The sequence below is a fragment of the Pseudochaenichthys georgianus genome, chromosome 5, assembly GCF_902827115.2.
Source record: "Pseudochaenichthys georgianus chromosome 5, fPseGeo1.2, whole genome shotgun sequence".
In the NCBI taxonomy this organism is placed as follows: domain Eukaryota; kingdom Metazoa; phylum Chordata; class Actinopteri; order Perciformes; family Channichthyidae; genus Pseudochaenichthys; species Pseudochaenichthys georgianus.
Genome location: NC_047507.1, coordinates 21,961,952 through 21,979,360, shown reverse-complemented (window position 1 = coordinate 21,979,360; position 17,409 = coordinate 21,961,952). Strand labels below are relative to the sequence as shown.

General features: G+C 40.9%; 1 protein-coding gene across 4 annotated transcripts in view; it reads right to left on the bottom strand.

The window, feature by feature from the left end:
* Positions 1 to 1,861: 1,861 nt before the first annotated feature.
* Positions 1,862 to 17,409, bottom strand: part of arhgef25b (Rho guanine nucleotide exchange factor (GEF) 25b) — a 40,691-nt gene continuing 25,143 nt past the window's right edge. For all 4 annotated transcript variants that reach the window (XM_034082580.1, XM_034082582.1, XM_034082581.2 and 1 more), the window contains 13 exons: positions 14,118 to 14,245; positions 13,634 to 13,700; positions 13,436 to 13,539; positions 13,206 to 13,275; positions 7,822 to 7,911; positions 7,630 to 7,722; positions 7,336 to 7,386; positions 6,388 to 6,465; positions 6,106 to 6,297; positions 5,849 to 6,029; positions 4,868 to 5,073; positions 3,960 to 4,100; positions 1,862 to 2,709 (listed from right to left, as the gene is read on the bottom strand). In XM_034082580.1, coding sequence (XP_033938471.1) covers positions 2,623 to 2,709; positions 3,960 to 4,100; positions 4,868 to 5,073; positions 5,849 to 6,029; positions 6,106 to 6,297; positions 6,388 to 6,465; positions 7,336 to 7,386; positions 7,630 to 7,722; positions 7,822 to 7,911; positions 13,206 to 13,275; positions 13,436 to 13,539; positions 13,634 to 13,700; positions 14,118 to 14,245 — 1,488 coding nt within the window. In that variant the 3' untranslated portion in view covers positions 1,862 to 2,622. The remainder of the gene's footprint in view (positions 2,710 to 3,959; positions 4,101 to 4,867; positions 5,074 to 5,848; positions 6,030 to 6,105; positions 6,298 to 6,387; positions 6,466 to 7,335; positions 7,387 to 7,629; positions 7,723 to 7,821; positions 7,912 to 13,205; positions 13,276 to 13,435; positions 13,540 to 13,633; positions 13,701 to 14,117; positions 14,246 to 17,409) is intronic.

Here is a 17,409-nt window from a genome sequence, read left to right as displayed (position 1 = left end):
ATGCTATCTTTTGTTTCACATGCTTGCTCTTCAAACAGCCGGGGACAGATACGATCTGTACAGAAACTAGACAAAAGTTAAACAAGTACAAACCACAGACTGTCTGTGTCATGGAGAATACAGTCGCTGGTTTATTTATGTCTGTATAGGCCGTTGTTGTGAGTGTGCACGGTCGGAGCATATATAGCGTTAGCTTAGCCAAGCTCCATTCAGGGAACAAGCATTCTAAAAGGTTTTTCGCCTGCCGTCTGTCTGCAGACTTGTCAAAGCATTAATTCATGGTTTTTACTAACCGGTATCAGTATGTTGTTACGTCGGCATCATTTAGAAACGTGTATTACAATTTAATCACGGTAAAATATGTTCATGTTGTTGTAGCTGTAGCTCCCGAGCCAGCACGTCTTGTTTGAATGATGTGAGTAAACACAGCTGACAGCTGCGGTGAAACTCGAGCGACTAGAGCATGCGATAGGAGCGTTTAGAGCGAAGCGAATATTCGCATCGCGTCCGGTCTGAACGCAGCATTAAAGCGAGCTCCGCGCTGCACTGAAAACGCGCCATTACATCACCAGAAGTCCTAATTTAAGGGGTCATTTCTCCCAAAAAAATGTGTTTACTCACTCTATCAATAGCCCCACCAAAAATATGTTCCACCAGCCGCCACTGCATATACATTCAAAACAATCAAAAACAAAGGTTTGGAGGCCACTTACATCTCTGTGCCCTGCCCATTGTCCAGCCATGGTCCGTCCATGTTGACCCACTGTATAATATAAAAAACATTTAAATGATATGAGAATTTAAGAAAAAAGGACGGAACATAATTCGTGTTGAGTCGTGCACAGAAGAGAGCAGACAAGACGGAGGTGTTAAGAAAGGCAGTGTGCATGTGAAGCACTTGCACTGCTCCAAAGCACAGTGCTACAGTAAGTGCTAACCCTTTGGGACGTGAGGTGTCAAACAGTCAGACCACCAACCGCCACCGTGTGACCATAACACTTTGTTTGTCATCACAACTGTCATTTCAACGGTCAAACAAACATTCATGATATAAAAGAGGATGATGATGATGATGATGATAGATTAAAGAGTAACTCATTTATAGAAAAAAGCATGAGCATCTTCAATCTCTCCACTAGAGGACGCTTTAGCAACAGTTTGCTGTTCTTAATCTGATAATGTGCAGATCTTTGATTGTACCTTGTATGTTGGAATAAAGAGTCCGTTGTAAAAAAAAGAATTGGAAATTCAAAAAATAGATCAGCAGGCTCTAATCTCCATGTGATTACTCTTTTTAAATACAAATCATGGTTTCCTGCAGAATATTCCACAACAGTCACATCGCAGTAGAATTCATTTCCCCCAAAATGCATTTTCATGCATCCTGAACCAGAGCCTCTATTTGAGGCAATCTCTTATTGAAAAGTCAATAATAAAAAAAACACAACATAACCAGACAGAGAAAAAAGAGACCATAAAACGATGCAGAATGATTACAAAGAAATGCAAAACAACACAAGACACAAAATGTTGCACGACTACACCACATTTTTAGACAGCTACCAAGAGAACCAAGAGATGCACAATGACCACACAGCGAAATGTAATTACAAAAAAAACTTAAAAGATGCAAAAAGCTGAGAAAAGATGCAAAACAACCGAATATATAAGAAAAGTTACTTCAAAATACCTACCACAGTCTGGGGGTCTTGCTCCCATGTGCTGACAGAGGGTTGGGGGTCCTCAACATGTCTGAGCCCAGGGGCCAGTGGTCTCATTGTCTCAGTCATCCAGGACTGTGTGACAAAGTGTTACTCTGAAATATCTTAACGTTTTTATAAAAATGATGGTGACAACAGCATTTCTCTTTCATCCCCTGTGTGTGTTGGGACAGCACAGAGGATCTTTATTGATACGATCCCACATGAGATTATTTACATTCATGATGACAGTGACAGGTGAGCACCTCTGTTTTATCTTTGTTCCCCTTTTCCTCTTTCTGCTCGATTAGGACGGGTGCTTTGTGTAAGTTTGCAAATGTGTTTCGTTCAGATAACAGTTTAACAATGGCAGGGTTAAAATAGCCCACCAACGGGGGAAAAACAGCTATTTGCTAATCTGCAGGGAACCACAGGGATACAGACCTGATTCAGACCCCCGAGTGAAAGCACAGTCTCTCAGTCACTTCAGGATGCAGAGTATGACAGAGGGAAGGGTTTTAAACTCTCAGGGGGAATTTTGTGGAATTGGTCCCTTGTGAAAATATTACAATAAAATCCACCCATTCATTTTCAATGGAAAAAGTTAGAAATGTCTACATATACAATATGAAATACAGTCTCTGTAATGCTTCAAAACCATATTCTAACATCTCATCTGTTATCATCGCCTGTACATGTGTGTCCATGCAGAGTAAACACACGATCACAGTAACGTGTTATAGAAGAAGAAATCCAGGATAGCCAAAACCATGGTGGAGAAGAAAAATCGGAGAGTAATTGGGGATCAAATATGAGGAAGAGAAACAGTGATGCAAGCGTGCCGTGAATCCAACGATGCTGCCTCAGCCGAGGGGCACCTGCTCCAGAAAGGTGAAGCGAGTCTATGTGTCACCGCAGGTCATCACTGCTCGCTCTCTGTCAGCTGACCCAGGTTGTTTGGTTGAGCACCCTCATTTAATGTAGCTGCCTGGACCCTGGCAGTCACACCCTGAGAGAAAACAAACAACCAATTAAACAGCAGTTGATTTTATTGTGCATATTCTTTGTTCAAATGTGTGACACATTAGGATGGAAACCTGGCTTATCGGTGACCCTATCACATTACATCTAGCAATTGAATTGGTTTGTAGAAAAATATTGATTATTGCAGCTTATAAAAGATGTATAAGTTATACAAATGACTATTTTTGTGCTTCTCAAATGCTAATATAATACTAGTGGTTCGAACTTCCAAGGTTTTGCTTGAATATTATTTTCACAGAAATACAATTTTGTTGAGTTGTCACATCCATATGGGTAGTTGTAGAATAAGCTTAATGAGAAACCTGTCTTTAAACTTGCTCTTAGAGCAGGATGGAAACAGCCTGCACACAAAGAGGACAAGAGCCAGATAAGCAATATGTGATCAAACCATTTCCTCCTCCTGCTGGAAGTCTGACTGAATAAGATAAAACAGCAGGTCAGTCAGTTTTCCATAAAGTGTATGACTGAATGACATTGGCTTAAGATTAGATGGACCTGGTTTGTAAAACCTTGCAGAAACAACAACAGGATATTTGACCGGAGAGTAATATCTCCTCATCATTAGTGATTTATTTATTTTATTTATTTAATTGTTTAATTGGCAGGGACAATGCACAGTGATGAACACTTAAAACATAAAAAATGTGTCACGCGTGACAGTGCCAGATTTAGCTTTGAGCTAACTTCCATCCGCAGTCCCTCACATAAAACATTTAAGAAGTTTACATTTTACAAACAAAATACATGAAATGCAAAAAGTGCATAAGAGCAAGAGCAGCATACACAAGTATTTACCACATGGTAATACAATCTAGCAGCAACGACATATCAAGTGCAAGAGCAGATACAAGAGCTACACAAAGTGCAAGAGGAGATGCCCCGGTGTTAAAGTGCATTTAGCGCTGATCGCACGGATGTTTGTTTCTCAACCATTCTTTGAGGTGACCTTTGAAGCTATTGAGAGTGGGACAATCCCGTATCTCAGTTGGGAGGCTATTCCACAAAGAGCTGCCTTTAATGGAGAGGACATTTTGTCCAAAAGTGGTCCGTCTACGGTGGACTTCAGTCTCCTCTGGTTTCTGACCGAGTGCAGCGTGCAGTGTGTTTTCTGTGGATGAATTCCCCTGATCATGACAAACTGCCTTATGCCGCTGACATAGACAAACCAGCTCTATCTGCTCCAAACCTTTGTGTTCTGTGGATTATGAAGTGTACCTGCATGCTGTGCTGGCTGCAGGGTGTCAGGCCATTGAACGTCCCATGGTCGAGGCTCACCTCTGTGCACAAACTGAGCTGCTGGTGGGAGCGAAGAGGAGGGAGAGCTGATCGATGGGTTGAAGCACAGGGACTAGAAAACTTCAGAGAGAATCAGAAATCAGAAAGAAAGTGGATGTCAGAGGAGGAGAAATGTATTAAAGGCTCGAGGGCAGGGGTGTCAAACTCAAGGCCCCTGCAAGCTCTTGCCGGCCGGAATTTGGCCCACAACTTCATTTTATGTCGCACGAGCTTGCAAAGAATATAATGAGTTTATTATACAGTTACATGCCACTTTACAGAAGCACGTTGTCCATAAACTACATTGGACACAATGCATCTCATTTTGTGACACGCGCACTGAAGAGACTTGCAATTATTTGCCCTAGACTTCTGCTTCAGACGTAGTTAGTTATGAAGTTGTTAACCTATTCGATAATAATCCAATGAGGCAATAATGTAATATAATACATTATTTGATATATATTATATATTCATATAGTCTTAAAGTTACAACCGGCCCTTTGAGTTCAACCATAATGCGAATGTGATCCGCGATGACATTGAGTTTGACACCCCTGCTCTAGGGTGTAAAAAGTGAGATTTAATGTCTTTTTCAATGTATCCTCATACAATGGTTCATACGGTATCTGAAAAGTTTTTCATGCGGTATCCTGTGAAAGTCCACAACAGTGTAATTAAAACTGAGCATTAATACAGGTATTATCAGACAGACTGCGTGAGGAAATAATGTGTTTTTAACAATTTAAGCATGTAAACATATTTTGTACGTATGAACCTGAAGATGAGTATGATAGGTCCCCTTTAATGTACATAAATGCTCCAGGGAAGTGTAGCAGCACACTCACCACCTTGGAGGCCGGGCTGTGGTGGGGGCGGTGCAGAGAGGGCAGGGAGGTGTTGTGGGTCAGCAGGCAGGGCAGCCGCCGGCGGTCCATGGACGCAGAGGAGTGAGGTCGCAGGCCGGGGGCTGAAGCAGTCGGAGACCTCATGTTCCTGCCGAGGCTGTTCGACTTGCTCTCCCTGCGCTGGTACTCGATTGGAGACTGAAGGGCTGCAGGAAGAGATGTCACATTAAAGGTCTCCTATTATACTGTTTTTAGGCATATATTATAGGTCTCAGATATATACAAATATGTGTGTTAAGTGTTATGCTCAAAATACCAAACAGATCACGCATTCTAGCCCTGCCTTATACCCCTCTAATTCAGCCTTGTTAGAGAAGGGCTGATTCTGGGTCTAAAGCTTTAAAAAAAAAAATAAGGTGGGGGGGGTGGGAGCTCATGCAGGAGAGTTCTACTCAGATACTCAGCTAAATGCTGCCGTGATCAAACGCCATATCGTGTTCAAAACCACATCAAGGATTATTTCTGAAACAGTATGGAGCTCAAATGCTTCTTCTCTTGCAGGTTTACCACAAGGTGAGTTCCTTTTTATATTTCCCGCTTTCTTACACATGCTCTCTCCAGTACAGGTTAGCTCTGAGTGTTAGCATGCTCGCTAATGTAAACAAAGATCATATTTCTTCCAAAACACGTCGGCATTGTTTCTGATAGCGACGTTTCTGATCCGTGGGTGTAAAGCCAGCCCATATTTCTGATATTACGTCACGTCGGGTGCTGGAGATTTGGGTATGGAGGAAAAGAGATTTGGGTATAAAGGAAAAGAGAGAGGGTTTTGTTTTCTGACACTTTGTGAGTTCCCGTACACACCGGGGACACATATTCATGTATAAAAGACATAAAGAAAGTGCATTTTGCATGATAGGACACCTTTAAGGCAAACTCTTTAATCTCTAGTTTTATTGAAGGATCACTGAGCTCTGGTACCATTAAGGAAGTTCCTCTGAGTCTCTAAGATCTGAACCACGTCATCGAGCCAAGCTTGCTTTATTTCCAGAGATGATGCCTGCATGATGAAGCGCGTCACACTGCCGTCAGTCCCGCGGGAGGTCAGCACCAGGGAGCACGGATCATTATCAGAGCAATCCTCTACGCCCAAACAGCTGACCTGAAGCACACAGGAGACTCTTTACACATGGATACTAAACTATGGATGCATTGAGGATGTTTTAAAACACACGCACCTTGATGCTGTTTTTAAAAGTGTACCCAGGCAAAGACAAGCCCTTTTTCTTATCGATGGGCTCACTGAAGATGACCAGCTGCTCAAACAGGAAGACCCTCCTCTCCTTCCCTTTGGACGGGAAGGGGCTCTCCGGCTCGCTGACAGAGAACGTGTCCTGCTGGAGAAGCTTCCCCTGAGCCGTGATCTTCCCCTGGAACAGTGAGTTGGTCACTAACAGACCTTGGATCAGCCTGCATGTGTTTCATCTGTGATGACGGACAGGAAATGACTCTGCTCTCACCTCAAAACCTTGGAGCCTGCCAACGTTCATCATATCATTACAGCGCTTTGGCACGACGCACATCACCTCCACGGCACTCTGATGGAAGAAATGGAGGGGAATTAGTAAGTGAGAATACTATTTTGTGATTTGCAGACTGAGTATATTATCTTACACATGCAGCCAGTTTATTAAGCACATCTAGCTAAAGCTAATGCGGTTTATTTTGTCAGCCTTGCAATAAACTCTATAGTGGACTATATCAGTGTTTCTAATTGCTTCAAAACTTTTACTGTTAGATTAGAAGAAATGTATATGCACTTAAACTTTTGATCAGTTCATGAATTTCTAATAATTGTTCATAATAGTATTAAAATCAATGTTTAACTACTATATATTATCAGATTCGTAAACCTTTGCTAAACCTTTTTGTCTCTTTCATTCAAATGGATTTATACTTCAAATGCATTCATTAGCCTAATAAAGGCTTTATTAACTCTAACACTGCATTATTTCTCACTTAAGATCCAGTAGATTCAAAAGTTCATTAACTGCTAAAACATGCAAATTAAAGTTTGTATTCATAGTAATAAAGAAACAAAAGCTTGAAGGTTTTACAATTACATCATGCTTCACTTAGTTAAACTAATGACATGTGTTTATGATGCTATTATTAACACCATCATATATAACAACATAACTTGTAAGAATTGATAAGGGTCTCGTTATCTATTAATGACTGACGATTACAAGCCCCTTATTATAACATGTTATCAATCCTTCCTTTATAAAGGTTGTAGTGTATAGTTGTTGTTGTTGTTGTTGTTGTTGTTGAAAGACAGGTGTTCAGTTCAACAAACTGAACCAAATTGGCATGAAGGTAGGATTTATTGCAGGTCTCCGATTGCATATTAGGTTTAAGCTAGATGCATGAGCTGACTGTATTCACGTTCTGTAGTGATCTCTTACCTCCAGCTCCTCAACATCCCGTCCTGCTTTGCTGTAGTACTTCAGGAAGTCCTGGGTGAGAGAGTTTATTTAGAGTTGTTGTTATTTTCAAAAAAGTAAAAAGTGCCCTTATAATAAAACCCAAAGCAGGAAATGCTGCTTGGCGTTGTAAAGCTCTGTTATTGTAGTGGCTACAAAATAGGACAAAGTGTATTGACTGCCACCAGGTCAGGTTCCTCAGAGTTCCTGGGAAGACCTTTGTATATCTTGTTGTTGGTGTGCCATGCATGCAGCAGGTCATGTTAAACATCAAACCTTCAGCAGTAGCTGATACTTCATGATCCTCTGAACGGGTTTGATGAGCAGATCGTTGAGCTGCAGCCTGTGACCCAACTGCTGCCGGAGATCCTGTCAGGTGACCACAAAGATCGATAAGGTTTAAAGTAAAAAGTTCCCAAAGAGTTCCAGTAAAACTGACTGTGGTATATACAGTACAAGTAAACTCACCTCAAAGAAGTTCTCAATGTACTCGGAGACAACGTGCTCTGATTTGGGTTTGTTCTGACAGTAAACCACATACATGTGAAGACGCCGTTCCTGAAAGGTAAACAATTAAGAGAGAAAGATCTCATATGGTGCAGCGAGAGAGTACACATTTGAGGTACTTCACTACATCTCAGAGGGATTAGATATGTCCTTCATTTTGATCTATGTGCATTTATCTGGCAGCTTTAGATACTTTACAGATTACCGATTTGCTTCCCCTTCTTGTCCACTGAAAACATACTGTGTTGGACAGCCTTCTGGGGAAAACCTGGTCTGATTAAGAGAGACGGCATTCACCCTACTTTGAAAGGTGCAGATCTCATTTCGGCAAACATTTCAGGGCTTTGTGGACGTAATCCATGACAAACTGGAGTTGAGACCAGGAGGCAGAGTCGCAGTCTTACACGCTTCTCTGCGCTCTCTCCTAGGCAGTCACCCATAGGAATCCCGAACCCAATAAAATACCCAATATTAGCGGTGTGTGTGTCTGCCCAAGGACAATTTAAGGTAAAACCTAATAGAGGTGTCATACATAATAACCTAATAAAAGTAAATGTAACAACTACTACAGTGCAACAAAACAGGAAGATTAAATGTGGTCTCTTAAACATAAGATCTCTAGCATCTAAAGCAATATTGGTAAATGATTTAATATCAGATTATAATATTGATATATGCTGTCTCACTGAAACTTGGTTGAGACATGAAGAATATGTCAGCATAAATGAGGCCACTCCACCCAGCCATGTCAACACTCATATTGCTCGAGGCACGGGCCGAGGAGGTGGAGTTGCAGCAATCTTTGACTCAAGTTTACTTATCAATACTAAACCAAAATGTAATTATACCTCTTTTGAAAGCCTCGTTTTTAGTCTTACGCATTCGACCTGGAAAACTTTGCAGCCAATCTTATTTGTTACAGTGTATCGTGCACCAGGTCCTTATTCAGAATTCTTATCAGAATTCTCTGAGTTTTTATCAACTTTGGTTCTTAAAACAGACAAAGTAATTATCGTAGGTGACTTTAATATTCATGTTGACGATGATAAAAATAGCCTTACTGTTGCATTTAACTCTATATTAGATTCTGTTGGTTTCTGTCAGTGTAAATAAACCAACCCACTGTTATAATCACACTCTCGACCTTGTTCTGACTTATGGTATTGAAATTGAGCAACTATTAGTCGAACCGCATAATCCTGCTTTATCCGACCATTTCTTAGTAACTTTTGAAGTACTGTTACTAGACTACAAAGCATTAGTCAAAAGCTCTTGCAGCAGAAACCTATCTGTTAGTGCTATAGCCACATTTAAGGAAGAGATTCAACCAATACTTAACTCGATAGCATGTCTGCATGTAGGGGAGGAAACTTATACAAAATGTACACCACCCCAAATTGATCATGTTGTTGATAGTGCTATAGATGCGCTGCGAATAAAATTAGACTCTGTTGCTCCTTTGAAAAAGAAGAAAATAAAACAACATAGATTAGCTCCATGGCATAATGCCGAAACCCGCAAAATAAAGCAAAAGTCTAGACAACTTGAAAGGATATGGCGTTCCACTAAACTTGAAGAATCTCGTTTAATTTGGCATATTACTCTCAATGAATATAAGAAAGCACTGCGTAAAGCGAGAGCAGCCTACTACTCTTCATTAATAGATGAGAATAAGAATAATGCAAGATTTCTTTTCAGCACTGTAGCCAGGCTGACAGAGAGCCACAGCTCCATTGAGCCTTCTATTCCCTTAGCACTCAGTAGTAATGATTTTATGTGCTTTTTTAACGATAAAATTGTTACTCTTAGAAACAAAATTAATGACCTCTTGCCTTCGACCAGTATAGTGTTATCAACAGCTCCCGGAATCGTAAGTTCTAATATTACACTAGATAGTAAACTAGAATGCTTTTCAGCCATTAACCTTGAACAATTACATTCAATGATTCTCTCTTCTAAACCATCAACGTGCATGTTAGACCCAATTCCAACTAAGCTGTTGAAGGAAGTTTTTCCATTAATTAGCACTTCTTTATTAAATATTATGAATATGTCTTTATTATCAGGCTATGTTCCACAATCATTCAAAGTAGCAGTGATAAAACCGCTTCTTAAAAAGCACAACCTCGATCCAGAGGTTTTAGCCAACTATAGACCTATTTCTAATCTTCCGTTCCTCTCAAAAATTCTTGAGAAAGCGGTCGCAAAACAGTTGTGTGATTACTTAAAAAACAATGATTTATTTGAAGATTTTCAGTCTGGCTTTAGAACACATCATAGCACAGAGACAGCTCTGGTTAAAGTCACAAATGATATTCTAATAGCCTCAGACAAGGGACTTGTCTCTATTCTTGTTTTGCTCGATCTTAGTGCTGCATTTGATACCATCGACCATGATATCCTATTGCAAAGACTAGAGCACTTAGTTGGCATACAGGGAACTGCTTTAGGCTGGTTTAGGTCCTATCTATCTGAACGCTCTCAGTTTGTACGTGTTAACGATGAATCTTCCACGCAAACCAAAGTTAGCCATGGAGTGCCACAGGGCTCAGTGCTCGGACCTATTTTGTTCACATTATATATGCTTCCGTTAGGCAATATTATAAGGAATCATTCTGTAAACTTTCATTGTTATGCGGATGATACTCAACTATATTTATCAATCAAGCCTGATGAAATTAATCATCTAAATAAAATTCAAGACTGCCTTAAGGACTTAAAAACGTGGATGACCTTAAACTTTTTGATGTTAAACACGACCAAAACTGAAGTTATTGTACTTGGCCCGAAGAATCTACGAAACAAATTATCTAAAGACATACTAACTATGGATGGCATTAATTTGGCCTCCAGTGAGACTGTAAGGAATCTTGGTGTTATATTTGATCAGGATTTATCCTTTAACGCCCACATAAAATCAATTTCAAGGACCGCCTACTTCCATCTACGTAACATTGCAAAAATCAGGCATATCTTGCCTCAAAACGATGCAGAGAAACTAGTCCATGCATTTGTTACTTCTAGGCTGGATTATTGTAACTCTTTATTATCAGGGAGTACTAAGAAGTCAATCAAGTCGCTTCAGCTGATTCAAAATGCTGCGGCTCGTGTACTAACCAGAGTTAGGAAAAGGGACCACATTACTCCTGTTCTGGCTGCCTTACACTGGCTCCCTATCGAACACAGGATAGAATTTAAAATTCTTCTTCTCGCCTACAAAGCCCTTAATGGGCAGGCGCCATCTTACCTTAAAGAACTCATTATACCCTACTGTCCTACTAGGGCATTGCGTTCCAAGAATGCAGGGTTGTTGGTTGTTCCTAGAATCTTTAAAAGTACAATGGGAGCCAGAGCCTTTTCTTATCAAGCTCCACATTTGTGGAATCAGCTTCCAGTTTGTGTTCGGGCGGCAGACACCCTATCCGTTTTTAAGAGTGCGCTTAAGACCTTCCTTTTTGATAAAGCTTATAGTTAGGGCTGATTAGATTCAGCCCCTAGTTTTGCTGATATAGGCTTAGTTTGTCGGGGGACATCTTACTTCTTCCTTCTCTCTGTCTATACCCGTGTACACTCATGTTCCGATTAACCCAGCTTCCCCAAATGTCTTTCTTTTTGGTGTCTATATACGCTGGGATCCGGAGTCATGGATGATCCTGCGGTCCTGTGTCCTGGATCGCGAGCGCTGGATCTTGAGTCGTGGCTGTGGTCCTGGATCATAGGTCCTCGATGGATATCCTCGTGGATTCATCTTCCTATTATACACACATGCATTTCCAAACATTTGGACTACCTATGTTGCAAATGTATTATCTTTTCAATTTACACACGGCATCTATTGCACGTCTGTCCGTCCTGGGAGAGGGATCCCTCCTCTGTTGCTCTCCCTGAGGTTTCTCCCATTTTTCCCTTTAAACTGGGTTTTCTTTGGAAGTTTTTCCTTGTACGATGTGAGGGTCTAAGGACAGAGGGTGTCGTATTGTCATACTGATATTCTGTACACACTGTGAAGACCACTGAGACAAATGTAACATTTGTGATATTGGGCTATATAAATAAACATTGATTGATTGATTGATTGATTGATTGATTGATTGATTGATTGATTGATTGATTGATGTTGGTTCTGGGTGTTAAAAAACCTGAAGGAGGAAGTGTACCTTTATGGGTTAAGGACATTTTCCAACTTCTTAGGTTAGATAACATTTTTAAAAACCCTCTCTGACCGGCTGGAAAATGCATCATCACAAAGCTGAAAAAGGGCTGTTATATGCCCACATCAAAAATAAGAGAAATACGTTCTCTCAAACGGCGACAAAAAAAAACACATCCAATTAATCCAAACACACCCTATATTCATTTTGTAACAAAGACAGGGCAAAGTTTACTGCACAGGTGATACTTTGAGAAAATATTTGAGTTTGTTTGCTGATTGTACTTACATAGTTAAAGGTTTTGAATGTAGGACTTTACTTCTAGTGGCGTATTTTAAAAGTGTGGCATTACTACTTTTAAGTTAAGGATTAAAATACTTGGTCCAACACAGGTGAGAAACGGATATAGAAAGAATAATCCTGTGCGCTGTTTGGACTCCTCTCAGTTTTGTTGTATTCAAAATCTGCTCAAGAGTTTTTTTGGAGTTTTGTTAAACAAGTGCAGGACCTTTGCCTCATTAAATAGTTCCAGTGACTGAGGAAGAAAGGTTTGATTTGCTGTGGCTTAATTCTGCATGCCACACTACACTGCTTGAAGCGGAAAGAGAAGCTGAGCCAAATCAAAATATTTCCCCTATTATTCTCCAGAAGGAGGTTTTTCTTTTGTAACAATACTGTTGCCTGGTACTGTTATGTACTACCCTAGAGGTTGTTCATGGTTTCTGCATTGAACCCATGTGTTCAGTGTCTTTGAATTCAGCAGAGATTCTGTGTTGATGTTTGTAATTCCGTTGGAAATTCCATTTGCGGAGATCTGTTTCCACTGTGATATGAAATAGTAGGTTTCTCAAAGTTCAGTGTTAAACAACCACTTATGGAAAACAATGAGGTGGTTGTGAATATTTGTATAGAGCTCTGAGATCTGTAATTCCAGCTCATTTTCACAAAAGGAGCCGTCTCTGAGGAGCATCTTTAACACTGAGGGCTTTGAGAGCTGATGAGACTGTTTATTCTGCAGCTGCACTTGCACACAGACTGATCGGTGGGATGAACACACATCTGGATGGTCGGGGGCCAAGGCTTCACACACAGCCAGATCTCTGATCTAAGCGATGGCCTTCAGCCAACTTGAAAACACACCGAGAAATGAAATGTTTCATCCACACACACTAACACACTGATCTGTAGACTCACATGTTTGATGAAGAGCTTGGCCAGGCTGTCGGGATCACACACACATTTCTCCAGCTCTCCCAGGAAATAACTGTGTGACACGAAGCAGAGAGGGTGGAATCATCATCCACACACACTCACACAACCACCATGAAACATGAGGAGCTCAGGAGAACTATGTGTAAACTCTAAGTGATACACACATTCAGACAAACTAACAAGGGAGGGCAGAAGAGATGTCTCTGACTCACTCTTTATGCCACTCGTAGATCTGATGGATGTTTCCAAACACAATCCGTTCCTTCCCTTTCAGGTCCTCAGGAACTCCCTGTTTAGACATGCTGCCCATGTAGCCCTGTACACAAACACACACACGGACACTTTTAAATTGAATGAATTTTGTAAAAATGTTGTACACAGATTATTTGACAGCTGGTGGAGAGACACACCTGCACGATGAGCCCGAGATCTTCCACATACAGCCTTTCTGTCTCTATCAGCTCTGTCAGCACATATCTGAGGGATAGATTATGAAACAGCAAATACACCACAATAAGAAAAAAGTACATTTTGGTTAAGAAAAATGGTATTTGTCCAACATTTTGATAAATACGCTTATACAGTGTGCTTTCTTTCTGATAAGGTTGATACCATTGTCATGTCTGAATTAAAAAAATAAACTATAGCAATGAGACAGTTAGTTAAGCTTAGCATTAAGACTGGTTACGGGTCAAACAACTGGCCTGGCTTTTCCTACTAAATTCAAATATGCCTACTACATGATGTTGTCAGTCTACCCTGAAATTAGTTTAGTGCTTTGTTCAAGAAATGTAAACACAACTTCAGCATACAGTTATACATATGATGCTTTTCGTAAGGAAACACATAAGTGTAAAATGGTGGAGCTACTCCCTTAAAGTAGAGGTCACCTACATGCTCTTCTCTAAGGCAATGTTTCTCTCCTCCTCGCTGTCCACTGCAGCCGACCACTGGCTGGACGAGTCGTCTGTCACAGTGCCGCCGTCTTCCCCGTGGAGAGAGTTCATGCTGGATCTTTGACTCTAAAACACACAAACATGACAGCACAGATTTGTAAGCATCACAGTAACCCCAGTATAGGAATTTGAAAGCAAATGTATATTTGAATATTCGACCCCCAAAAAAACGATTAACCGATAAACCGAAATGTACATATCCTATATAAAAAAAAAAAAATGTGGGGGGAAAAAAATAATATATATATATATATATATATATCTATATACACTGAACAAAAATATAAATGCAACACTTTTGTTTTTGCTCCCATTTTTCATGAGATGAACGCAAAGATCTAAAACATTTTCTATATACACAAAATAACCATTTCTCTCAAATATTGTCCACAAATCTGAAAAGATCTGTGATAGTGAGCACTTCTCCTTTGCCGAGATAATCCATCCCACCTCACAGGTGTGGCATATAAAGATGCTGATTAGACAGCATGATTATTGCTAAGGTGTGCCTTAGGCTGGCCACAATAAAAGGCCACTCTGAAACGTGCAGTTTTGCTTTATTGGGGGGGGTCTGGGGGGGTCCGAAAACCAGTCAGTATCTGGTGTGACCACCATTTGCCTCACGCAGTGCAACACATCTCCTTCGCATAGAGTTGATCAGGTTGTTGATTGTGGCCTGTGGAATGTTGGTCCACTCCTCTTCAATGGCTGTGCCAAGTTGCTGGATATTGGCAGGAACTGGAACACGCTGTCGTATACGCCGATCCAGAGCATCCCAAACATGCTCAATGGGTGACATGTCCGGTGAGTATGCTGGCCATGCAAGAACTGGGATGTTTTCAGCCTCCAGGAATTGTGTACAGATCCTTGCAACATGGGGCCGTGCATTATCATGCTGCAACATGAGGTGATGGTCGTGGATGAATGGCACAACAATGGGCCTCAGGATCTCGTCACGGTATCTCTGTGCATTCACAATGCCATCAATAAAATGCACCTGTGTTCGTCGTCCATAACATACGCCTGCCCATACCATAACCCCACCACCATGGGCCACTCGATTCACAACATTGACATCAGAAAACCGCTCACCCACAAAACGCCACACAGGCTGTCTGCCATCTGCCCTGAACAGTGAAAACCGGGATTCATCCGTGAAGAGAACACCTCTCCAACGTGCCAGACGCCATCGAATGTGAGCATTTGCCCACTCAAGTCGGTTACGATGACAAACCGGAGTCAGGTCGAGACCCCGATGAGGACGACGAGCATGCAGATGAGCTTCCCTGAAACGGTTTCTGACCGTTTGTGCAGAAATTCTTTGGTTATGCAAACCGATTGTTGCAGCACCTGTCCGAGTGGCTGGTCTCAGAGGATCTTGGAGGTGAACATGCTGGGTGTGGAGGTCCTGGGCTGGTGTGGTTACACGTGGTCTGCGGTTGTGAGGCCGGTTGGATGTACTGCCAAATTCTCTGAAACGCCTTTGGAGACGGCTTATGGTAGAGAAATGAACATTCAATTCACGGGCAACAGCTCTGGTGGACATTCCTGCTGTCAGTATGCCAATTGCACGCTCCCTCAAAACTTGCGACATCTGTGGCATTGTGCTGTGTGATAAAACTGAACATTTTTAGAGTGGCCTTTTATTGTGGCCAGCCTAAGGCACACCTGTGCAATAATCATGCTGTCTAATCAGCATCTTGATATGCCACACCTGTGAGGTGGGATGGATTATCTCGGCAAAGGAGAAGTGCTCACTATCACAGATTTTTTCAGATTTGTGAACAATATTTGAGAGAAATGGTTATTTTGTGTATATAGAAAATGTTTTAGATCTTTGAGTTCATCTCATGAAAAATGGGAGCAAAAACAAAAGTGTTGCATTTAAATTTTTGTTCAGTGTATTAAAGGTGGGGTAGGTCATTTTGGAGAAAACCAGCTCGAACACGCTAGAACTTGAAAATACGCGCACATGACCAATGAGGGCACGAGATAAGTTTGTGCACAGATGGAAGGCTGACAGGCAGGTAGGCCATCCAGTTATTTTAGCTGGGCCGGCTAAAATGATTGGTTGTACTTTTTACAGTACCACGGCTTCCACAGATGAAATTTCTTTATGGATTTTTTGTCAAAGCACTTAAGATATTCATTGCTATCGGGATGTTAAGAGCATTCCATGGAATATAACAAAAAGTGTTTCTCTTTCCAGTTTCTCAAACTTACCTACCCCACCTTTAATTTGGAAAAATAAATAAATACATGTTCAAATAAGTATAGAAACCAAGTCGAATTTGTGAAATGTATTGAACTGGTGATCACAGTTTGAACAGTTGACAGCTATAGGCCTACAGCTTTCATGCTTAAAACATAACTTGATTTTTAAATTAAAGAGGGATCAAACACGAACAACATAACCGGTTAGGTTAACGTAATCCTATTACAACAGAGATCAACAACCTATAACAGGGCCTATGCACAGAATGCAGGTATTCAATAATACTCATTCTTGTTTAAGAATATGAGCATGTCTACATGCTCATATCTTAGACTGCACTGTAACTTTTATCTTTTAATGTTTATTTTATTAGCTTTTACTGTTTTTAAATGCCTTTGTCTGAATGTCTTTCATTTTTGTAAAGCACCTTGAATTGCCTGGTGCTGAAAGGTGCTATATAAATAAACTTGCCTTGCCTACATGCTCAGGGGAGAGGCGAGTGCGGAGGCGATTCAAAATCAGGCCAGCTGTAGAGAAGACCCTCTCAGCTGGTGAGATGAGGTTTGAGTCAGCGTAATCGGTGTGTAGGGAGGGGCAGCAGCCATATCATTAGCTATAACTAGCTAGATCTGATGGATTTGGACATAAACGCGAGTGAAGTATAACCGGACGTGAGAGAGAGAGATCAGCATCTGCAGCTCTGCCCGCTGTGAGGGACCGTGAGCGGAGCAAAACACACCTTTAGACCTAACACACTTAGCTATGGCACTGTCGTATACATTGAATTATTCCATTTGATCATATGTAATCAACTTAGGCACCCCTCCCAAAAAAATAAAAAATACAATAAAGATATTCATAACTCATATTCGAATACCTGAAAAACGTTGAATATTCGATTAATCGTTCCCATTCCTAAACCCCAGAGGGAAGAACATTCCCAAGTATTCTGCTTAAGTAAAACTTTGAGGTACTTAACTTGAGTGTTTTCATTTATTACTCTACATTTATTTGA